The sequence below is a fragment of the Bos mutus genome, chromosome 9, assembly GCF_027580195.1.
Source record: "Bos mutus isolate GX-2022 chromosome 9, NWIPB_WYAK_1.1, whole genome shotgun sequence".
NCBI classification, from domain to species: Eukaryota; Metazoa; Chordata; class Mammalia; order Artiodactyla; family Bovidae; genus Bos; species Bos mutus.
Window position 1 is genome coordinate 75,051,294 of NC_091625.1, and position 24,949 is coordinate 75,076,242.

Here is a 24,949-nt window from a genome sequence, read left to right on the forward strand (position 1 = left end):
TGTAATATAAACTTTTGGTTTTCCTTGTGTGTGTTCTGCACACTGATTGCTAAATATTAAGACATAGATACAAAAAGACCATTTTTAAAGATTAGGCTATTTTTAGGATGGTTTTAAAGATATTAATAATTAGAAAATGATTCTATAATATTAATGGATAGAAACAAGTGAATGAATAAAAAACATCCCAGTTAACTGAATGGAAACAAAAATGAATTTTAAAGTTACTTTATTAAAAAATATCCCTCATGGTAATTTCTCATAAAAAATACATACATGCTTTCACTTACACATTCTATTTAATACTACTGATTTCAAGGCAATTTTAAGTGCAGTTTTGAAAAGCATTCAGGATTTCTCCTTAAAGTATATGAAAAAATTATATACATTGCTTGCAGCATTGCGAAGTCGTTTCAATCGTGTCCGACTCTGTGTGACCCCAGATGGCAGCCCACCAGGCTCCCCCGTCCCTGGGATTCTCCAGACAAGAACACTGGAGTGGGTTGCCATTTCCTTCTCCAATGCATGAAAGTGATAGGTGAAAGTGAAGTTGCTCAGTTGTGTCCGACTCTTAGCGACCCCATGGACTGCAGCCTACCAGGCTCCTCCGTCCATGGGATTTTCCAGGCAAGAGTATATCATGCTGAGGCACAAAAAGGAAAACAGTCCTTATTAAGCCAAATAGAAATGACTGTATAGACAATTCATTTCCTCAACAAGTATTTACTGAACACTTGCTGTGTTCAGTAACACTCTTAAAGTGGTTAGAAAAGACCCTGGAGTTAACACCTACAGGAAGCAGGGTTATGTTTACCATTAACACGTAGATGCAAAGGTTCACATGTGACAATGGCTTTTTTTTTTTAAAAGAGACTGCAGTTTTCAGACCAAAAGTGACATGGCCAGACAGGCTCTTTACACTTTTATCTAAACCATGACACTCCATCTGATTTCTATCAAGTGACGCCATTTCTGAAATCCTGGATCTGTTCATGGAATAAAAGTGGAAAAGCTCTTCAGGAAAAACAGATCCTTCCCAGTTTGTCACCTTGGTTGATCTCATGAAAACTCTCTGGAGTCTGCTGTAAGTCTGTAACCAATTAAGGACTCTTTACCACCTTCATCCACAAGCAGATCCACTAACACATGTGGTTTATCATAACCAAAGGAGGTGGTGGTGTTTCTCAGCGTTATGAAGTCTTGTCCTTCAGTCTTTACTTCAGTTTTATTACTTGGGGGAAATTCTGAGCTGGAGCAGTTGTCTGACACCGCCAGGCCACTATCAGAGCCATTTCTGGAGTGATACGCATTCAAAGTGATGCTGCAGGATTCAGACTGGTTGCTGCTTGCGTGGATAGAATCCTCTCTCTCTGGGGTCAGAGGACTACATGGGGCCAAGTCAGAAATATTTTCTTCAATGGTCACCACTTCCATTTCACTAGAAAGATCTCCGTGTTCCACTTTTCCTGGATTGTCCTCAGTGTGCAGGCTTGAAATGGTCCCTGGGGACAGCTGCTCATTTTCTACGGCAATTGGCTGGTAGGTGATGGGTGATATAATTTTTGAATCAAATTTTGCCTCTGAAGAGGCATTTTTTACCACAGACAGCTAAGGGAAGAGAAATCAGTGATTAAACAATAAATTATTAAACTTAAGTGCTTATTCTCAAAAAAAAAAAAAGTTTAAAAGGGTAGAGGGTAACTAAATGTATCACTCATTGGCATATTTAGGATAACAGTGGAATAGAGTCTGATAATTGCCTTTTCTTTCTTTTTAATGGAAACACCATTAAGATTAAAATCAAGTTTTTAGAAAGTCACTATCTCACCAACATATGTTGCTTTTTGTGTTACCTTCAACAAGCATGCACATTATGTTTGTAATAGGAGTATAGTTACTTATTCTAGGTAATGTTTCACCATTTGTCTTTATAGTCTAATTTTCATAGGCTCAATAATTTTATATTGATGATGAAATCATTTATCTAATACTAAGTGTTAAGGTGTTCGAATTTTTACCATTTATAGAACATGCTAAAGTTAATACTTTTATACATCTTTTTATTTATGAAACTATCTTTTTAAGGATTAATTTTTTAGAGTGTGGCATGCTTAGGATGCTGCTACTTTGTACACCCAATGCATACTTATCAACTCCTCAGGGTTAAAATTTCTTTTTTTGCCAGCATACACTACTTTTATTACAAGGTACTAGTGGATATTCAGGTTTATTTTTCCTTCTCGAGTAGGTGTAAAATAGCATACTGCGAGCTTCGTTTGTGCTTAACCACTGCTGCTAAGTCGCTTCAGTTGTGTCCAACTCTGTGCGACCCCATAGACTGCAGCCCACCAGGCTCCCCCGTCCTTGGGATTCTCCAGGCATGAACACTGGAGTGGGCTGCCATTTCCTTCTTTTAACCACTGCTGCTGCTGCTGCTAAGTCGCTTCAGTCGTGTCCGACTCTGTGCGACCCCATAGACGGCCGCAGCCCGCTAGGCTGCCCCATCCCTGGGATTCTCCAGGCACTAGTAGTTAATAATTCATATATGAATTGTCTGCTAACTTTTGACAGTTCTTATCCCCTCGACTTAAAGACAGTGTTTCCATAACAAATTTACATGTGCCCTTTACATATCACAGGTATGATTCCTGTCATATTGGACTTAAATAGTTATCATTCTGACACTTTTAAATGTTCTTTTCATTATACTTTAAAATGTTAGGCACTAAAATGTCAACCTTCTAGTTTAGACTCACTGTTGGTCATCTTTCCTTCCACACTTCAACTACCATGAAGCATTTCTGTATTCGCAGGTTTTCAAAAGCCACACCTTACTGACAGTGGGCCTTAGCACACACTGTCCCTCGGTACCTGGACAAACTCCTCTGCCTCTCAGGACTGTTTAGCTGTCACTGCTCCTGGAGAAGCCATGACTAACCCAACTCTGCAAAGATGGACCAAGTCCTCACCGGCATGTATATAAACCTCGATCTTCAAACCTCAGATTGCACTGGACAACCACTGAGTCCTTATCATTTTTCCACTTGACTTTAAGCTCCTGAGCACTTAGGCCTAACTATGCCTCTGCCCCTCAGATAAAAAGGCACCCGGTGCATAGTAATAAAAAAAAAAGTGGTTTTGGGTATGTGGCAGATTGAGTGATTTATGATAGGTGACATGCAGCTGAGTATCATTCTACTTTAAAAAAATTTTGAAGAATTATCAAAAAGGTTTAAATTAACATTTAGTGTCCAGTTCACCCTTGAACAATACAAGGGTTAGGCACACTGGGCCTCTCTTGCAGTCAAAGAATCTACATATGACTTTTGACTCTCTAAAAACTTAACTACTAAGAGTCTGCTGTTGGCCAGAACTACCAATAACATAAACAGTTGATTGACCTGTATGTACCCTGTGTATTATATTTATACGCATTTTATACATTTACGACATACCTAACTTCACTTAATTTTTTCAATACTTCTAGGCTATATGGTGAGTTTTTTTTCAAACTGTCACAAATCTCCAAAAAAATTTCCAATATATTCACTAAAAAAATACTGAAGTGGCCCTGTGCAGTACAAATCCATGTTGTTCAAGAGCCAACTATAAATAAATAAAGAAAAAAATATCTAAATATATTACCAAGGATTTGGGTAACTTGGTGCCTTCTCGCTTAATTGGATAAAACTTCTTAATGATACAACATACAACTACCAGAGCAAATACAAGAAAGAGAAGTAAAGCAGCAACAATAGGAATCCAAACAGGATCTACGAAAAGGGAAAAAAAATCACAAATTAGAATTGCAGTCAAACAGTGCTAGATCCATCAAACAGTTTTATACAGTCTCAGTGCTATTCTTTAATGGATTTACATATCCAGTAATTAATATGGTCAGAGTTTTAAAGAACACTGACACAGAAGTCAGAAGACATGAGTAAAAAATCAGGTACCTGTCCAAGATATCAACATGCGATTCTTCCCAGCTTTCAGATTCTAAACTTTATGCAACTATACTGTCATATAGTGTGGCTAAAATTACTTTTTCATAATAATTTCCTTACAGCCCCCAATACAGGGTGTTTCTCTCAGTTGAAAAGGCAAAAAAAAAAAAAAATTAAATATATCTCTTTGGAAATAAACTCTGGTAATGTCTGTAACTCTTTTTTTTTTTGTCTGTAACTCTTAAAACAATCTGTATGTCTTTTAGTCCCACTCTTCTGAATTGTTACATTTTGTTATTTAAAGATTACAAAAACTTTATAAAATACACAGATGTACACAAATACACACATACAGGCAAGCTGCACAGGAATAAAGTCCCTTTGAATGTAAATCAGATATAAAGAATACATAAAATAGGGAAGGGAAGGTTTGTTTCAGGGCACAAACATCTATAATCACGACTGTATATTTTTCTCTAATGCTGCTTTTTATTTTCACAGCACAATCTTCAATTTTTTTTTCCAGTCCTCTCTTCAAATTAACAGTGCTCTACATGCTGTGGTGGTGTTTGCCATCCTTCACAGCATTTTATTACCTTTAATTTCTATTCCAAAGTTACTTCTTTGAAATAATAACTCTGACAGCAAGATCTTTTTTGACCCATCTCCTAGAGTAATGAAAATAGAAACAAAAATAAACACATGGGACCTAATGAAACTGAAAAGCTTTTGTATGGCAAAGGAGACCATAAACAAGGCAAAAAGATAGAAAGGGACAAAATATTTGCAAAGCAAAGGAAAGAGGATTAATCTCTAAAATATATAAACAGCTCCTGGAACTCAAAATCTAAAAAAAAAAAAAAAACCCCCAAAAAACAGCCCAATTGAAAAATGGGTGGAAGACCTAAACGGACATTTCTCCAAAGAAGACATACAGATGGTCAAGAGCACAAGAAAAGATGCTCAGCATCATAATTATAAGAAAAATGTAAATCAAAACTACAATGAGGTTATCACCTCACACCAGTGAGAATGGCCATCATCAAAAATTTTCAAACAATAAATGCTGGGAGGGTGTGGAGAAAAGGAAATCCTCTTGCACTGTTGGTGGGAATGTAAACTGATACAGTTACTGTGGCAAACAGTCTGCAGGTTCCTTAAAAACAGAACTACCATACAACCCAGCAATTCCGCTACTGGGCAAATACCCTGAAGAACCGTAATTCAGAAGTGAGATGTATGGAGAGAGTAACATGGAAACTTATATTGCCATATGTAAAATAGACAGCCAATGGGTATTTGCTTATGTCTCAGGGAACTGAAACAGGGGCTCTGTATCAACCTAGAGGGGTGGGATGGGAAGGGAGATGGGAGGAAGGTTCAAGAGGGAGGGGACTTGTATATACCTATGGCTGATTCATGTTGAGGTTTGACAGAAAACAACAAAATTCTATAAAGCAATTATCCTTCAATTAAAAAATAAATAAATTTAAAAAAAGGACATGTGTACCCCAATGTTGACTGCAGCACTATTTACAATAGTCAGGACACAGAAACAATCTAAATGTCCATCTACAGAGGAATGGATAAAGAAGATGTGGTAAGCAGTTACAATGGAATATTACTCAGCCATAAAAAGGAATGAAATTGGGTAATTTGTATAGATGTGGATGGACCTAGAATGTGTCATATAGAGCACAGTCAGAAAAACAAGGATTGTACGTTAATACATATATGTGGAATCTAGAAAATGGTACAGATGAAACTATTTCCATAGTAGGAATAGAGATGAAGACATAGAGAACAGACATGTAGACATGGAAGGGAAACGGTGGGACAGACTTGGAGATGAGCCTGACATACTTAGACCACCATGTGTAAAACAGATAGCCAGTGGGAACCTGCTATAAGGTGCAGGAAGCTCAGCTTGGTGCTTGGTGATAACCTAACTGGGTGGGATGGGGGGTTGGTGGGGGTATATACACACACACAGTTGATTCACCATGTTGTACAGCAGAAACTAACATAGCAATTGTACGCCAACAAAAAAACAGAATAACTCTGGAAGTTACTAAAATAAATGCCTGTATCACACCTGTTAGAGGACATGAAAAAAATTTTTACAAAAGGAAAAGATAAAATAACCCCATAAGCAACACAGCACCCTGCTCAAAAGCACTGGAGTGGACAGGCAGAGAATGCTGCCTGCATATGAGCCACAGAGGTACCACTGTGCAGCCACCTGTCAGTCTGGTTTGTAACTCAGGATTTCTTTTTTTTTTTTAATAAATCTGGGGTATTTGCATTATTTCAAATTTTATGCATTTTCTTACTCAAAACAGCATAACACAAACGGATATTAAATGCACTGCATCATTTTAAGTTATCTATTTGAAATCCTCACGTAACGGCCTAAAAGTTTTCAGTATTCATTTTAAGTGTTTGGTCTGATTCTTCAGGCTAGATTTTCATTCTTCGAAAAGAAATTAGCAAAATTTTTTGTACATTTTTAACCTAGGAAATATATTCTAAAAACACTTGAACACCGTAACATATATATATATATATACACACACACACACACACACGCACACGCCCAAAGACAGTCAGCAAAGTATGATTTATAAAGACAAATCGACAAGTTAATCCAAAAATTGAGAAACATTAAATATGATCTTTGGGCTTCCCTTGTGGCTCAGCTGGTAAAGAATCCGCCTGCAATGCAGGAGACCTGGGTTCGATTCCTGGGTTGGGAAGATCCCCTGGAGAAGGGAAAGGCTACCCACTCCAGTATTCTGGCCTGGAGAATTCCAGAGACAGTATAGTCCATGGGGTCGCAAAGAGTCAGACACAACTAAGCGACTTTCACTTCACTTCAATTCAAATATGATCTTCATAATAAAATATTTTAGAGACATTAAAAATACTATTAATAAAGTATGTAAAATAAAATGAAAAAATATTTATAGCATATGCTTAGCATGTGTGCATGTGTTCAGTTATGTCCAACTCTTTGTGACCCCACGGACTATATTATATATAGTCCGCCAAGCTCCTCTGTCCATGGGATTTTCCAGGCAAGAATACTGGAGTGGGTTGCCATTTCCTACTCTAGGAGATCTTCCTGACCCAGGACCAAACCCACATCTCCTGTGTCTTCTGCACTAGCAGACTCTTTACCACTGAGTCACCTGGGAAGCCCCATATACTAAGTTCTATTTGTACTACAGCATGATCATGGCTACAAAGCAAAGAAAAAATAGGATGGAAAAAACCCCACCAAACTGTGAATAATTGAATATTCATTTGGATGGCAGAACTACAGCTTTTGTTTCCTTCTGGCTTTTTATATTTTAAAAATTATCTATAATGACCTTTTAAATTTCATAACATCAAAAATAAGCCCGAAGTTTTGTTAAGGTACCTGCCAAATGAGAATGCCTGTTTAAGAAAATAATAATAAAATGAAAACATTTAAGAATGTTTTATAAAATGTCATAAAAATGACCTATAATCTATGATTTAAACCCATCTTTTTTTGTTTTTGGATGTTAATTTCCAGTGCTTGTCTAGTTCTCAGGTAACACAATTTTAGTCAGTGCACTACTGTTTAGTTTATAAACTTACTGTCCCCAGGAAGAATATTTTAATGGATATATAACATTTTGCTATATTAGAGTAAGTAACAAACTGATGTTATGTCCTTACCCATAATCCTGAAATGCAGAAGTTTATGCACACAGCTTTACGTGTTACATTTTTCTTTCCTGGGTCAAAGGTCATCACATGGCTCTCTAAACTGGTTGTTTTGTATCTTTTAAGACTGAAAAATGGCCTTATTTTTAATTTTAAACTTCTCAGGAATGGAACTACTAAAGATTTTTTGTAAAGAGCAGAGATGTACTGAAATTAAAAATCAACTCTTTTCACATTACCATTTTAGTGATCACTCCTTATACTGGGTTTCCCTGGAGACTGAATGGTAAAGAACGCACGTGCCAATGCAGGGCATGTGTGTTAGATGCCAGGGTCGGGAACGTCCCCTGGAGAATATCCACTTCAGTGTTCTTGCCTGGGAAATCCCATGGACAGAGGAGCCTGCTGGGCTAGTCCACAGGGCCCCAAAGGAATCAAACACTACTTAGGGACTAAACCACAACCCTACATTTAGGAAAAAATTGTAACAACTTACCTTCTGTGTTGTTATCATCAGAAAAGGTAATACAAAGTTCATCAGACTTTTCAGTTGTAACAGCCCATAATTCTGAGACTCCTTCTGCTGAAACACAGTACTGAGAATTCAGTGAGGACACAGGAATATTTAAGAAGCACTGAGTCTCGTTACAATCCTCTTCCTTCGTGTACATTTTATCCGTAGTCTGGACAGAAGAAGAAAACAAAGAAAATGCATGGCACCTTTTACTTTAGGAAAAAAAAAAAATCACCATACTTACCCTGGTCGAACATTTGAAGAAAAACATAGACATGATGAGTGCTGAACATGTCTGAACATAGTGTTGATATTCATACAGTAAGTCAACCTGTTACTTCAACAAAGCATGATGCATGATGCTATAAATCCATTAAAATGTTCTTTATAGAGATTATAAATTTAAAAATTAAAATATAGATTATGAATATAAAAACTCAAATAGCAGGAATGTTCAGTGTTGGCTGTCAAAGCAACAAATGCTCACTGGTCCTATTTCTATAGTGCCTGAAACTGTGCTGATGTGAGAGACGAGCATGTCATAGGAAGAATAACCCAGGCATCCTGCCGGAGCATCTCTTACCAGTAATACATGGAAGGGACTGAAGCAATCTCTGGGAGCTTATTATTCATTCAACCAGCCACAGTGCACTGATCACTGTGCTAGGGCCTAAGGACACAAAGGTAAGAAGTGGTGCCTGACCTCCAGTAACTTATGATAGAGTGTACAGGAGACACAAGAAGGAAATGCGAGTGAGTGATGAGGACTGTAAGAGAAAGCCCCACTCTATGAAATGAGGAATAACCAGACCACAGAAGAGGAAACAGTCCATGCGGTCAGAAAAGACTTCAAAGGAGAGCTGATTTGCCAGCTGAATACTGAAGAATAAATAGAAATTCTCCAAAGCAGACAAGGTGGAGAAGGGCATTCTGCAAAAGAGCAGGGTACCTGCAGGAAACTAAGAACAGTAAGCAGTTCACCAGAGCACAAATGAAAATGAAGCTGGAAGGCTGGAGACATGTAGCTGGAAAGGATGCAAGAGGCCAAATCATGAAGGCCAAGGGGGCCATGTCAACCGAAGATAATTTAGAAATGATTTTGTACTTAATGGGGACTTGTTAAAGGGTTTTAAGCAGTGAAGTAATGTGGTCAGGTACACACTTCAGAAAGACAACTCAGCTGGCAACCAAAGTGATGTTTCACAACCTAAATCAGATGTCCTTCTTCTCGTAACATCTTTCCATGACGCAAAATGACTCAGTGAGAAGAGTCAGATCTCTCCAATGTCTCAAGAGAAGTGGTCCCCAGTGAACTTTCCAATGTCAGCTGCCCCAGTGCTCTGCCCAGCTGTGGTGCTCCCTTCGCGTGCCTGGGTGCCTCTGCCAGGCTCTGCCTGAAACACTCTCCCCACGTACATCCAGGAGCTCACCTCCTAACATCCCCCAGCCCTGGCTCCAGTAACACTTCCCAGCAAGGCCTGGCCACCCTGCTGGAAATCACTACTGCCCCACCCAGCCGCCCGGCCCTCCTCCCTGCTCTGTGGTTCTCCCACAATACTTATCACTGGAGCTTTGTCTGCACTGCTCACGGCTACTCCTAGGGCCTAAAAGGCACCAGGCATGTGCTGGACAAATGCTGTTAAGTAAAGGAACGGCAGTGCTGTGGACAGTGGATGCAACAGAAAAATTTTAGGCAAAGTGTGGGCTGCACGTCACTGCCAGGGTGCAGTCATGTCCTACAGAAGTATGGGTAGCTGCTTCTTTCAAAGACAGTGATTCCAATTAGAGCTTTGTATTACTTCACGTCACTACCAATGAGAAGAAAGGATTAAAGCTATCCTCATCTTACCAGTGGAGAAATGGAGATACACAGGTTAACAAATGGAGATACACAGGTTAACAGTCTAGATTAGAACCACACTGTTAAAAGAGGCAAAGAAAAAACTTAAAATGTATTCACGTGGCAAGTATTAAAGATTAACTCCAATACTGAGTCCCTTCAATATATATTTCTTTTTTTCTTACTAAAACTGATGAGCCATGAGTCTTGACTGAATATTCATAAACATTCTACTTTCATTTTACCACATACAAAACAATTTATGCAAACAGGAAAATTTCAGTGTAGAAAAAGATGAGATAGAACGCATACCTCGCTTCTATTGACGCTCACAAACACACTGTATGTGAATGTATAACAAGTATTTTCATCATCATACATAGCTTCTGGCTCTTTTCCATTTACAGTAATTAAAGGGTGAAATATATCAACAATGATTTGGTTTTCCTTCTTTCTGATACCCAGTTTAGGTGGTCCAACTTTCCCTGGAGGGTAGGGAACAAAAAAGAATTTGCATCAGCCTTGGAACTGTGATCCACAGCATATTACATAACATTACCAAACTCAATCCATCAACCTACTCTTTTCGTTGCTGTTGTTCTAAAGCAGGACTGCATTTAAATCGTTCCACAAACATCTAGAATATATTTTAACTGTCTTTAATGAATCTTGGTAAAAAGCCTTGACATAAAAGAAGCTCAATGAATTTATCTTTCCTTTATCTTTGATTCTGTAGATTAAAAATCATTAAACAGAACATGGTTTTTAAAATACATTTCAGAAAAGGCATTGTAATTATCTTTGAGTCCTCATCAAAACCCTTCGTATTTCCAGTGCCTATGGACACGGGGCATGAAGACTTCATAAAAGTTTGCAAAATACATTCAATTTTTACTACGAAAATCAGAACTAGCTATTCACTGATTCCATAATATTATTATTATGTCTTTGATGTCTGGAATTTGTAGATGAACCATTTATCTATTCTTCCCATATTTACTGCACACCTACTATGTGCCTGACAGATCTGTTTTTACTCACCAATATACCCTAGGGCCTAGCATACTTTCTGGCACATAGTATGACCTTGATAAATCTGTGTGGGAAAAATCTGACATAACAGTATAATTATCAGGGGACAGAAGCGTGGGATCTGGGGAATGAAACTACTTCAAGGGCGGGTAGAGGCAGGGCTTTTAGAAGAGACGAAGTAGGCACAAACCAGAAGGAAGGAGCAGACCTGGCCAGTGGCTGAAGTCACGAAGCATGGAAGCTGAACGAGGATCAAAGAGAAGCTAGAAGGCAAGGCATTAAGAGCTACAAGACTGGGAAGGAACCATGTGACTACAGACTTCTCTTACCCATGAGTGACGATATGAAAGCTACAAGGTAGGGTGTTAGCCAAAAAAGAAGAATGGGCCCTGAAGAGTCTGGAGCTTGAGGTGACAACGAAGATCAGGCAGATCATGGGAATGGGATGTCGGAAGCGTGAAGAACTGAAAAATCACTGTGATTGAAGAGATTATAGAGCTGTAAAATTTTTAATGTGTTAAATTAAAAATGTTAAATTTAATGTGTTAAATTGCCAGAGGCCTTGAGGGGAAGACTGAGGGCAGTTCTCAGGTCCTGAGAGCAGTTCTCAGGTTTAGAAGGGCAAAGTGACGGGTACCTCTTATCTTGTGGGGCTTGGGCGAAGAGAAGACAGGAACTCCCTATATTTCTCCAAATGTTCCTGAGGACATTGTGATAATTTTTAGCAACTGCTTATATAAGCAAATATATACAGAAGACACGAATGAAATTAAAATTCAGACATGTATACATTCTACTCACCTTCTTTGCATAAAATAAATTCTTTGGACTGTGCATAGACAGATTCTTCTTGTCCAACCCTGACTTTAACTCTACCCCAGACAGAACTTGATGGATCATTAATTACAGAAAAGATATTACAAGAATGATCAGAGGTATTGCAGGCATCAATCCATTTCCCGTCCCTAAAATAAAGAACACAAAGGTAACTTTTACTGTTAATACATGAACCGTCTCTGTCCGTGCTTTGCTGCTCATTCACAGCATGGAGCTGATAGAAAGAGATGAATAAGAACAGGATCAAGAAGCTAGATAAAGTGGGAAACTTTTACTCTTTGGTTAGAAAATCTGTAAAATCATTTACAATGAAGAGGCTCAATTCAGAATAAGACCTATATAAACCACATTCCACATGCAATTTAAAAAAATCTGTTCTTTAAACAAATCCAGAGTCCATTAACAGTCATAACTTATAGAATCCAACATATAATAACCCCTGACACTTGTCAAAAATTCTGTTGAAATTTTTCTTTCTACTTCATACATATACTATAGGAAGTAAGATGACTTGGCTGTTTTTAACACAGAACTGTAAGCTTTATTCGTCATGCCTTAACATGTCAGAAGTTGGTCATACTCCTCTACCCTAAATCTGACACAAAGAAGAACTAAGAGGCAGGAAATATTCTGAAAAGAACTAATTTGCATCCTTATTACATCTGGATGTTGTTAAGCAGTTCAGGCAGTTCTGCCACATGGGAAGGAATGATGACGGAAGAATCAGTTATGAGATGTGCAAAGGCCTTGGCATAAACAGGATAAAAAGATAAAAGTGACACTCACTCATAGTTCATCACTTGTACGGTAAACATAGGACTCTGTAGTATAACAGGATAGTCCCAAAATATAACCGTGTTCAAGTTGTAGGCTTGTATTGTAACATTGGTTGGTGGTGGCACTACAAGAGATGCAAAAAGTAAGGATCATAGTGAGCAACAAACATTAACATTACAAAACCTTAACGGAAGAAGCCAAATATACACTTGAAGGATTCACCAGGATACAAAATTTATTTAAATTAAGCGTTTCTAAAAATTAATTTTATTAAAGAATGTACAGAAGCATTCTAATTCATTTCAAATTACTGAAACAACATTGTGATATAAGGGACACACAAATACAGTATGAACAATGGTGGTTCCCAGGGGTGGAGGGAGGGGGAAACGTGGAATTGTGTCCAATGGGTACAAATTAGGCATGCAAGATTAGTAAGTTCTCGGTATCTGCTGTATACCCTTGTGCCTATAATTAACAAAACTGTATTGTTTACTTATAGGAAGACTCTTGACAGTCCTTGGACAGCAGGAAGATCAAACCAGTCCATCCTAAAGGAAATCAGTTCTGAATATTCACTGGAAGGACTGATACTGAAGCTGAAGCTCCAATACTTTGGCCATCTTATGTGAAGAGCTGACTCACTGGAAAAAAGTCTGATGCTGGGAAAGATTGAAGGCAGGAGAAGGGAGTGGCAGAGGATGAGATGGTTGGATGGCATCACCGAGTCGATGGACATGAGTTTGCGCAAACTCCAGAAGATAGTGAAAGACAGCTAAGCCTGGTGCGCTGCATGCAGTCCAGGGGTTGAAAAGTTGTACAGACTTAGTGACTGAACAACAACAACTGCTGTATTTAAAATGTTTTTTATGAGTGTAGATCTCAAGTGTTTGTACCACAATAAAAAATGTGGCATATACATATAATGGAATGTTACTCAGCCTTAAAAACGAATACAATGATTCTGACACCTGTTGCAACGTGGATTATCCTTGAAGACATTATGCTAATTGGAATAAGTCAGATACAAAAGGACAAATACTGTATGATTCCACTAATATGAAGCATACAAAATAATCAAATACATTGAGACAGAGACTAGTACGGTGGTTATCAGGGGCGGGTGCGGGGGTAGGAGACAATGGGGAGTTAATGTTTAATGGGTACAGAGTTTCATATGTGATCACGAAAAGTTCCAAAGATGGAGTGCTGGCTGCACAACAATGTTAATATACTCAATGCTACTGGACTGCACATTTATAAGAAGAACAATGGTAAATTTTACATTATATATATTCTACCACAGTAAAACACAATTGACTTAAAAAAATACTAATATAGTATAAGCAACACACTGCTAGAATATTTTAGGAGTTTTTATCAATAATCGCACTGCAATTACAATTGCACTGCAATAATAATCTTCAATTCGTTTAATCACTAGAATTTTCTCTATCTGGTACCAAAGATTGTATTCAATGGCTAGAGAAGAACTGACCATAAGTGGGATGGTCAATTTCAGTCTAAAGTGCTACCTGGGCTCTCAAACCTCCACTCAGCACTGTTACACACCTTTACTGCCTTTTCTCCAGCACAGCAACAGATACTGAACGGCTGCCTGACGGAGCCATCAAGCAGTCCAGTTTCGTCAGCAGCTTTTTTCAAAACATACCCTATATTTCCTTCTGCCTTTGCTCTTTTAAACCATTTTAGAAAATGTCTGTTGATAAGATGTACAAGTGTCACACAAGAAAATAGGCAGAAGTCATTTTAACATCTTATATTCAAACTCTACCACAACCATTATCTAGTTACTAAAAGCTGCCATTTCTTCCCCTGCTGGGTGTAAATGGTTATCGTCTACCACCCCACAGAAAACTGAACACACACCTCCCTTCCTCCTTCTCTTTCTCTCCCCCTCTCCTTTCTTGCCCTTCTCTGTGAACAAACATGAAGGTATAGAGTTAGCAATATGACCTGAAATGTAAGACCATTCAATCCTACCTATCTAGAAAACTCCATCAAACATGATCTGCTTGTACAGCTAAAATAAATAAATGAATAGCAATGTGGTTAGGTGCAGTGGCTTCCAAACATAACTTGTCACCCTAAAAACCTCAAAGAGAGCCAAAAGTTTATACTTTTAAAAAATGTATTCCAGATAATAATGATAATCACTTAGATTTATACTGAATTGTTTGTTGTTTATTCACTAAGTTGCGTCTGACTCTTTGTGACCCCATAGACTGCAGTCCGCCAGGCTCCTCTGTCTATGGGATTTTTCAGGCAATACTGGAGTGGGTTGCCATTTCCTCTCCAAGGGGACTGTCCTGACCCAGGGATCAAACCTGCATCTTCTGCACTGCTGGAGGATTCGTTACCACTGAGCCACTAGGGAAGCCCTATACCCAGTAGCCTTATACCTAGTAGACTGTTCTAATAAGAAATATATTCCCTAGGTTAGACCTTAAGAAATCTGGATTCTTTCCTTGCTATATTACTAAAGAGTTGTTTCAGAATCCCTCACCTGTCAAGTAAGGTGTTAATTTCACATACACAGGATATTTGCTTACTGCTGAAGAAAACACCTACTATATTTTTTCCCAAAACAAAAATTCCAATATTTGAAGCCAAACTGGTACACTGTCTTAATTTACAATTATTTAGCAATTGCATTATTGTTTCAAAGCAGAACACAGATCAAGAGTTATTTAGGTAAAAAACACAGTGTGTGCCTGCATGCTTAGTCACGAAGTCATGTCTGGCTTTTTGCAACCACCTGGACTGTAGCCCATCAGGCTGCTCTGTCTATAGGATTTTCCAGGCAAGAATACTGGAGTCGGTTGTCATTTCCTCCTCCAGAGGATCTTCCCGATCCAGGAATCAAACCTATGTCTCCTGTACTGGCAGGCAGATGCTTTACTGCTGAGCCACCTAAGGCAGCCCTCAAGGACAGTGTGATTCTATTGTCATACCCCAACCCCTTTTTTATTTTTCCCTTTATATCAGTGGTTTTCCACAAGAGGTGCTATGTCCCCTAGGGATATACGGCACTGTCTAGAGACAGTACGGTTCTCCTAAGGGTGTGGTGCTGGTGGGGTTCTACTCGCGTCTAAGGGACAAAGGCTGGGGATGCTGCTGATATCCTGCAACACACAAGACAGCCCTCCACATTTTGGCAGTCAAAAATGCCATCAGTGCCGAACACTGAGAAACCCTGCCTTATCAATTTTAGGAATCGTTTTTATTTAAGAAGAAAATTAATTTAAAGACAGAATGGAATTCAAAATCACCCCACACCTGTCAGAATGGCTATCATCGAAGTCTATAAACAACAAATGTTGGTAAGCATGTGGAGAAAAGGAAACCCTAGTATACACTGTTGGTGGGAATGCCAATCAGTGCAGCCTCTATGGAGAACCGTATGAAGGTTTCTTAAGAAACTAAAAACAGAACTACCATATGATCCAACAATTGCACTCCTGGATATATACATATATCTGAGGAAAATAAAAACACTAACTTGAAAAGATATATGTACTCCAATGTTCACAGCATCATTATTTACAAAAGCCAATATATGGAAGCAACTCAAGTGCCCCAAAATGGATGAATGGATAAAGAAGATATGGTGTTTGTATGTGTATATATAATATACATATATGCATATATACACACATACACAATGGAATACTACTCAGTCACAAAAAATGAATGGCATTTTGCCATTCGCAGCAACATGTTTGGACCTAGACTGTATTATGTTTAGTGAAAAAAGTTAAAACACTGTATATCATCACTTACATGTGCAACCTAAAATCAAATGGATGACTGTATCAAAAAGAAACAGGCTCACAAATATAGAGAACAAACCAGTGGTTACCAATGGTGTGGTAGGAGTAAGAGAGGAGTAGGGGATTAAGAGGCACAAACTACTATGTCTAAAATAAATAAGCTACAAGAATACACTGTACAGCACAAGGAATATAGTTGATTAATAAGTTTAAATGGAATACAATTTAAAAATATTGAATCACTGTTATATACCTGAAAGTAATACTGAAAATTAACTACACTTCAATAAAAAATAAAAGACAAACAGAATTTTTTGATAAACTAATACATTTTACACTTCCTGCTCAGCAAATAGCCTTGGTGTCTCTTGAAATCTCTAATTTCCATATTATTCACCAAAGTAGTAGAACACTTTGTACCTCAAGATTGAAATTATGAAGTTGGAATGATGTCTCATGTTCAAATACTCAATATGCCCTTTAACCTGTAGCCAGTGATCAGACAGCATTTTTCTACTTTTCCTTTCTGGAATAATGTTGATGGCTTTTGGTATCTATCATCACTGGTTCTCTAAGCAATTTTCTTGCAGGCAGTCAGGAAGCACTGGACTTGCCAGATTTCGCCCTGGTGTTAGTCGAGTTCCCGTGGCCATACACAGCAGGGTGGACTGAGCCCTCCTAACAGGGCTCCTTCCTCTATGGTGTGTTCACACCTCAGCTTCATGAAGCAACCTGTCTCAAACAGTTTACTTTCTATGGTTGAGAAGGAAATTAAAGGCATCCCCCTCTAGGGTCAATTCAACATTAATATCAAATATCAATCACACATATAAATGTAATTTTGCAATTACATAAGAAACCTAATGTTAAGAAAATTCGTAATAAATCAGAATGTCCCTCAGATGCCATTTCTTAATTTTAGCATCTTTTGCTGCTCTTGTTGTTCAGTCTCAAAGTTGTGTCCAACTTTTTGCGACTCCATGGACTGCAACACTCCAGGCTTTCCTGTCCTTCACTATCTTCCTGAGTTTGCTCAAACTCAGGTCCATTGAGTTGGTGATGCCATCCAACCATCTCATCCTGTCACCTCCTTCTCCTCCGCCTTCAGTCTTTCCCATCATCAGGGTCTTTTCCAATGAGTAAGCTCCTTGCATCAGGTGGCCAAAATATTGGAGCTTCAGCATCAGTCCTTCCAATAAAAATTCAGGGTTGATTTCCTTTAGGATTGACTAGTTTGATCTCCTTTCAGTCCAAGGGACTCTCAAGAGTCTTCTCCAACATCACACTTCAAAAGCATCAATCTTTGGCGCTCAGCCTTCTTTATGGTCCAACTCTCAAATCCATATATGACTGCTAGAAAAACCATAGCTTTAACTATATTGACCTTCGTTGGCAAAGTGATGTCTCTGCTTTTTAATACACTGTTTAGGTTTGTCATAGCTTTTCTTCAAAGGAGCAAATGTCTTTTAATTTCGTGACTGCAGTTAGTAGCTGAGAATTTACAAACCATCAGTTCCTGGTTTCTTTTAACAGTCCTTCCCTTGATTACTCTCTCTAACCTTGTATTTTACAGTAAGAAATAAAAAGACACCACATGGCGCCTTCAATCTGCTTGGAAACCTCCTTTGCTAGGTCACTGGGCTCACCAGGCACATATCCTACTTTCCCTGCTATTAAAGGTGATGGTGGTGTTAAGTTTCCTGCCACTATGTAACAAGGATCCTTTCACAGTTTCCAGTAAAGACAAGTCCTTCACTTCCTTTTAAGTACCTTTTAAAAAATTATTCCCAGTAGGAATATGTATGTACCCAATCTGAAATTAGTTTCTGCATTTGAGGGAAAGGCATATAGAAATAAACCTATGTACTAGAATATAAAATAAAGTGCAATTTATATTTAAGAGGTTACTGAATGATACATTACGAAATACAAACAGCAGCAGACTTATGTTGCATTCATCTTTAGAGTGAATCAAATATTTCCCAAAATTTAAGTAAAAGCTTGGCATGATTAGACTAGGACAAGGACTTAAATCACAGCTTTCAAAGCAATCAAGGCAGGTAGTAGGAAAAGAGGTTTCAATGGATTCTAAAACACAGAAATTACTTACTAGATTATAGGAGAGACTTTTGAATATTTACATCAAAGGATGTAACCTGTGGTTTTAATGCTACAGAAGAGAAACCATGTGGTGATCAGACATCTGCTTTTGTCATCCTTGCCAAAATCACATGATAAAGTAGACATGAGCAGTGTTCTCCTTAAGTTTCAGAATTTTGTAACCTAAAGTTTAAATGGTTACATAATCAGCTTAAAATAATTGAGGCTTACAGCTAACTTCTATTCATAATGAATGTACTCTATGTCAATAAAAATATGTGTAGAAATAGCAAGAGAATGGAGTTAAAGGAGTATCTCATGAAGTAGCATCATCTTACAGATGTCCCCATCTCTTAGAAATGCCCAGAAGTTTTCTGTAACACATGTTGTTTTCGGAAATGGGTTTAGAGTCGTTGTAGCATTATATCTGGCATTATACAACCCAGAGTCAAGTTCAGCTCTGTTTTAAGATCTGCTTCCCCAAACTCCTCTAGAGCTAGCAGCTGAAGGTTAAACAAAATCAAACAAAGGAGGGAGGAATCACTTTTCATAACATTCTAATTACAACACAGATAAAAAGGAGAGATCTGGTTACAGCGGATTGTTTCCTGGTGATAAGATATGCAAAAAAGAGCAAGGATATGAAAAAACAGCAAGGGAAAGGACAGAAAAGACAAATGAAGTTCAGCACGTGGTGAAGCCCTGCCACTAGATGGGGCAATGGAGGTGTCACCGAAGCCCCTAAACCAGTAGCTAGGACAGCTCTATGATCCTCACTGGGAAAGGCAGCAGGGGGGAAGCACATCATTACAGACACCTCCAGATTTCCTTTGCAGGGACGGTGATAGGGGTGCAGGCAGCCTCCTATGCACCATCCCGTAGCCTCTGAAAGCATCTGTGCTTCGACCGAAAGACGGACAGTCACAGTAGTTCGACGATTTTTACATAATAGCATTCAAAGACAAAAAAATTATGTGAGTGCGTGTGAGCATGGTCAATCATATTTGACTCTGCGACCCCATGGACTGTGGCTCACCAGGCTCCTCTGTCCATAGGATTTTCCAGGCAAGAATACTGGAGTGGTTGCCATTTCCTCCTTCAGGGGATCTTTCCAACCCAGGGATCAAACCAGCATCTCCTGCACTGCAGGCAGATTCTTTACCACTGGGTCATCTGGAAAGCCCCAAAAGTTGTGTACATCTAAATGCAAAACAGAACTCTGCACTCCATGGACACCATTCGACTATCTGCTCACAATCTCTCCAGGGGAAGGACAAACAGAAGCATAAAGAGGTTAAGGAGACAGTGGCCAGTAAGTAAGTTGTTTTGGAGGATTCAAAGTCATCTGACACTACAACTCAAAAACAAACTAACTTAAAGCATCTAGACTTTTTTTTTGAGTGAGCAACTCTCAAAATATCTAACAACTTCCTCATGTTAAAGATGTGGGGTTATGGACATTTTCACAAAGGTTTCTTCTTACACAGCAAAATAAGAAATGACATGAGAAATCCAGGCAGAAAAAGGGAAAAACATTAAGACTTCTGCATTCTTTTCAGAATATATTTATGATTATGATCTATCTACTGGTTTTACGATGCTGATAAAATAACTTTTTCTTAGGGCTTTCCAACTTCTTCTCTTAGCAAATATTGATAGCACCATCCTCTAAATTTAAGCTGAATAAAGACATTTAAGAATTCTTGCACATGGTGTTTCAAGCATTCATAAAAGTTTAAAAACTGAAACATTTAAATATTGGGGGGCTTTGAAAGGAATCTTATCTATCACTTTGTGAAACAAAAGGAAAAAATGATCCTATTTAAAATTCCTTCTATTATTTCCTTGTACCTTCGTAAAAAGGGTGTTAGAACTAAGGGTTCAAGTGAGTTCATTAAAATATTTCAGGTCTGTTTCACCTTCCAGAGTTCCTTAGCTCTAGTGTCCTTGAAGTTTTCTCTTCCTCCTGTCTGCAGGTTTTATCACTCACTCTCTCTCCCTTAAAATATAAGACCCAGAAGTAATGTAATTGATGTGAATGAAATACTTTTCTGAAGGATGGTTCTATCAAATCGTGGCTTACACTTAATTTGTAATGAACTAAAACTCCCCAGGTCTTTCACAGAAACCACAACCAAATTAGGGCTTATCCAATAAACTTCTTCCCAGACACTTTTCTGATCTGAAATGCAGCACTGTAATATTGTTCCTGTTTATTCAATTTCATCTAGTTGGGTTTGCTTGGCATGCCAATAAAATTCTAATTGAACCAGGTCCACCTAGTCCATGAGAGAACTCATTTCTCAAGACCAATTCTCATTTGGACTGATAAACTCTAAGTTGAGAAATAGTTTAGGAACAGAAAAAATTAAACAGGACTTTTCAATCTTAGGAAGAATGGGAAAACGTTGGAACAAGGAGTTAGTCACGGAGCTTATTTTAAATTTTTCATATTGATCTGGATGAGTTTGTTTTTAAAGCTGACACAATTTCTCATTCATAACTAAAACAATGCAATATTTAAAATATATATTTGTGAAAATGATGCACATAATTGAATGACAGTCACCAACATATATGAAATATTTACTGGACAAGCTGTGAGCTCAACTTTGTTATGCATTATCTCAGTTAAACACCACAACCGTCCTAGAAGGGAGGTAGTATTTACATCTTTTTACCGAAAAGAGAGGGAAAAAAAAAAGCTTAGAGAAGTTACTCAAAGACTTGACAGTGTGCAAAGTTTTGTTGGTTTTAATTAATAAAAGCTGTGTAAGCATCATCTTTGTGATAGTTTACTAAAAGTGGGGAAAAAATATAAATAGAAACTGGAGATAATTGTTTTCTGATGACTTCATAAGCATTTGCTTCAAGTAATTTTGCCTAATTTATTACACTATCACAATTATAAGACAGTCACTGAAAATCTGAACAATATACTAAATTATTTATTTAGAATGGACATGATTGAAATGGATATCTAGTATTGGGATAATCTAAAACAAAGACACTCCCTTAATAAGAAAATTACAAGTAACTGATTCCTTTTTGTCAGGAACTCATTTAATTCTGGCTCATCTTTCATTTTGATTCTTTGTCCAATTAAAATGGAGCCATTAATTATCCATTTAGCTCAGTCTTTAAAGGGGTTATTTCTCTCTTGAGTTCTTTAGGTTTTCTTTTATATAGAACTAAAATGTGGATCTTTCAAAAACCCATATAAATCATGGATCACAATAAAATGAAAACAAATTATTAATACCCTCTTCAATAAATATAATTGAAATGCACTGATTTAAGCATTCTGAATCTCTGAAATACATATAGAATCTAAAGTAATGAAAACTCTCAGCACACCCAGAGCATTACCTAAAGTCAGAGAATAAACAGCTAATAATCAAGTGGAGAAGGTGTTAAGAGCCTCACTCCTGTTTTAAAGCAGTCTGCTCTTCAGATAATACCCAGAGTGGAAGAACAAACTGGAAAAAGGTAGCTGACACCTGTGGTTATACAATGCTCAAGTACAGAAGGCCACAGATCTTCCTATGGAGAAAGGCAGGCAATCCTCCTCCCAGGGCTGGTATCAAGAACACAGGAACTGTGTAGTCCCAAGGGACCCATGGTCAGGAGGCCTCCGGTCTCAGAAGGAAGGGCCTTGTACTTGGTTTACTGCTCTGCCCTAGCCAGGAACCTCAGTCACTCTCTTCCCACATCCAGTCATCCCCAAGTTATGCTCTCTATTCTGATTTTTTCTTTTCCATTTAAACTTACCACTGTCTTCTCCCAGACTTAAGTAGCAGCCTCCTATGTGGCATCCCTCCTTTGAATCTATCTCAAAACTATCCTCTAAGATGAATGGTCTTTCTAAATGGCGTATCTGATCCTGCCTAAAATCACTGATCTCCTGAAAATAATCCCATGGCTACCCACTGATTTGAGCAAGAGTGAGCCTGTTATCTTGTTGGCTCAGCACCTGTACTTCTTTCACGAACATTATGGCTCTCCCTCCCGGGATTCTCCTACTGTTACCACCTGCAACAGTATCCTTCCCATAGCTGGCACCTGATCCAAGCTGGGCAAATCGGAGCCTTCTTCTGGGATTTTTCCAGGGTGGAGGAAGCTGCAAGATGTCAAAATCCAAAAGCCTATCAACATCCATGATTCCTGCCAAGTAGAGAAGGCTGCCAATAGCCAAAGTCAGTAATAAAAAATGGAGGGTCTTGGCACTTTGAGTTTCTGGTTCAGCCGACATCTCTACGTTTCTGTTTTAACTCTGGTTTGGATTCTCTGAGCCAATAAACTCCTCTTTTTGTTGAAGTGAGCTGAAGCTGTGTTTCTGTCCTTTGCTGTTACACATGACAAGGCACTTCATTAACTGGTTCCTACCAACCAACTGGTTCCTAAACAACAATTTTGCTGTTGTTGTTAGTCGCTCAGTTGTGTCTTTTGAGACCCCGTGGACTGTAGCCTGCCAGGCAGCCTCTGGCCATGGAATTCTTCAGGCAAGAATACTGGAGTGGGTTGCCAGTCCCTTCTCCAAGGGATCTTCATGACCCAGGGATCGAACCCAAAATGCTTAAATTATTCCACAAATTCAACTTGCTGTTTCAGAGCCCTTCCTCTGCACACATAAGTCTCTTTGCACCTTCAGCTCCAACTCTGGAGTCACCTTCTCAGTGAAATCTTCCCTGATTCCCCTGCTGAGTCAGGCATCCATGTCTTGCTTTCCAGTAAACTATGTGTAAGTTCTGGCTCTTATCACCATGGACTGAAACTGCTCCTATGGGTGACCAACTTGCCCTAGTAATGGCAGAGGACAGAGTTAAGTACTTCGGACTCTGGAACCCAACTGCCAAGCTTCCCAGTGAATAGCAGCAATTTAGTAGATTCCATGCCTCAATTTCTCATCCATAAATAAGAGCTAGAACAGCGTCTACTTTACAGGACGTTTGGGAAATGATGTGATAAGAACTTACAACAGAGCCCAATAACTGCTAGCTATACCATCAGGATCCTTGAAGGCAAAAACTGAAGTTATTTTTGTCTTTCCAACACAAATGGCGCAATGTCTCTTCCAAGGAATGACTTAACTGTTTGCTTGACTTCTAAAGAGCAAGCCAAAGGAGAGCGGGATACGAAGGGATCGCACCTAACAAGTGTCACAGAGGAAGTTATAACACAGGTGCAGACCCGGAGTTCGCCAAGGGTAAAGGAGGCGGGGTCGCCCTGACCCCTTCCAGGCAGCTGCTAATCGCATACACAGAGGAAACGCTCAAGAATGCCCCGCTTTCCGATAATCTAGGTTTGCCCCTTTTGCAGAGTTTACTGATTTCACCGGAGCTCCTAATTATCACTACACTGAGCTTTAGAAAAATATGTTTCCCGGGAAATCTCTTTAAGCAGGCGGAGATAAAGGAGGAACTGAGGTCTGCCAAGAGACCTACTGCCGGACAAACGGACTCGAGAGTACATGCCCTGAACCACTTCCAGACTCGCATGTAAGACGGCCACTTAACTGCCTTTTAATAATTCTCAGCTGGCGAAAGAACGTCTAAGGATTTGGGGCCGACCTTACGAATATTTAAATCATGAGCTGTGGCCACAGTGTGCAACTGCTCACCAGGTAACTCACTTATTTAAAAACGAATGAAGAAAACGCGTTTTGTTTCGGCAACCGCGGAAGAGGGCAGAAAAAGGGAACTCCGCTGCAAACCGCGGAGACTCGGCGTCACCTTCCCAGCGGCCGCCCCCTTAGGACCCGAAGCCGCCGCCGGGCGTCGAGAACCGCCGCGGGCGCGGCCCCGACCCCGGGCGGGGCTTCCTGGCCGGTGGGGCTCCCTCCTTTCCCGTCCCCACCCGCCTGCGGCCCTGCCGCGAGCGACAGTACCCGAAGAAAGTCCTGGATTCGCGGCGCTCATCTCAACCCAGCTTCCGGTCAGCAAGACAGGGACGAGGAAAAAGAGGAGAGCCATGTTTCTCCAGACTAACGCGGGTGCTGCCCAGCACCACGGCGGGTATACACCCGCGCGGACCTCGGGCTTAGGTCTTGCGTCACTTCCTCCGCCGAAAACCATCCCTCCAGCGGAGGCGGGGCGTGGACGGGAAAGTAGGGCGCGGACAGGGAGGCCGAGACCAGGACTGGGCGGCCAGCCTGGCCAGGAGGCGGGGCCAGGGCCGGGAGGCGGGGCCTGGGCGGGGAGGGCGGCCTGCGTGGGGGTAATTAGGGTTCCTCAGGGGAGGCTGAGGTGGCCTAGGAGGTTGAATCGGGTAGGCGAGCTGGAATACAGCGGGAAGTCAAAGAGAGGTCGCCTCTGTGGAAGCTCGGCGTTAAGGGCACGGCAGTCTGTGGTGGAGATCTTGGCTCACCCGTTTGTGAGCACCTTGGGTCCAAAGGTTATGTTCTTTAAGCTTG

The 24,949-nt window shown here is 39.5% G+C and overlaps 1 protein-coding gene across 1 annotated transcript; it reads right to left on the reverse strand.

Annotated features, from left to right (window-relative positions):
- Positions 1-212: 212 nt before the first annotated feature.
- On the reverse strand, positions 213-24,626 carry IFNGR1 (interferon gamma receptor 1). The gene is made up of 7 exons (XM_005899096.2): positions 24,425-24,626; positions 12,653-12,767; positions 11,831-11,994; positions 10,310-10,482; positions 8,140-8,326; positions 3,646-3,773; positions 213-1,608 (listed from the first exon to the last, which is right to left on the reverse strand). The coding sequence occupies exons 1-7, from the start codon at positions 24,609-24,611 to the stop codon at positions 1,060-1,062; spliced, it is 1,503 nt and encodes a 500-aa protein (XP_005899158.2). The 5' UTR covers positions 24,612-24,626; the 3' UTR covers positions 213-1,059.
- Positions 24,627-24,949: the final 323 nt, after the last annotated feature.

Coding starts and splice junctions, on each gene's coding strand:
- IFNGR1 (XM_005899096.2), bottom strand. CDS start 24,611: ATGGTTTTCGGCGGAGGAAGTGACGCAAGACCTAAGCCCGAGGTCCGC. Junction 10,483..11,830: donor ATTTATTTTATGCAAAGAAG/GTGAGTAGAATG, acceptor CCTACCCTCCAG/GGAAAGTTGGACCACCTAAA. Junction 3,774..8,139: donor TGATGATAACAACACAGAAG/GTAAGTTGTTAC, acceptor CCCTTTTCGTAG/ATCCTGTTTGGATTCCTATT.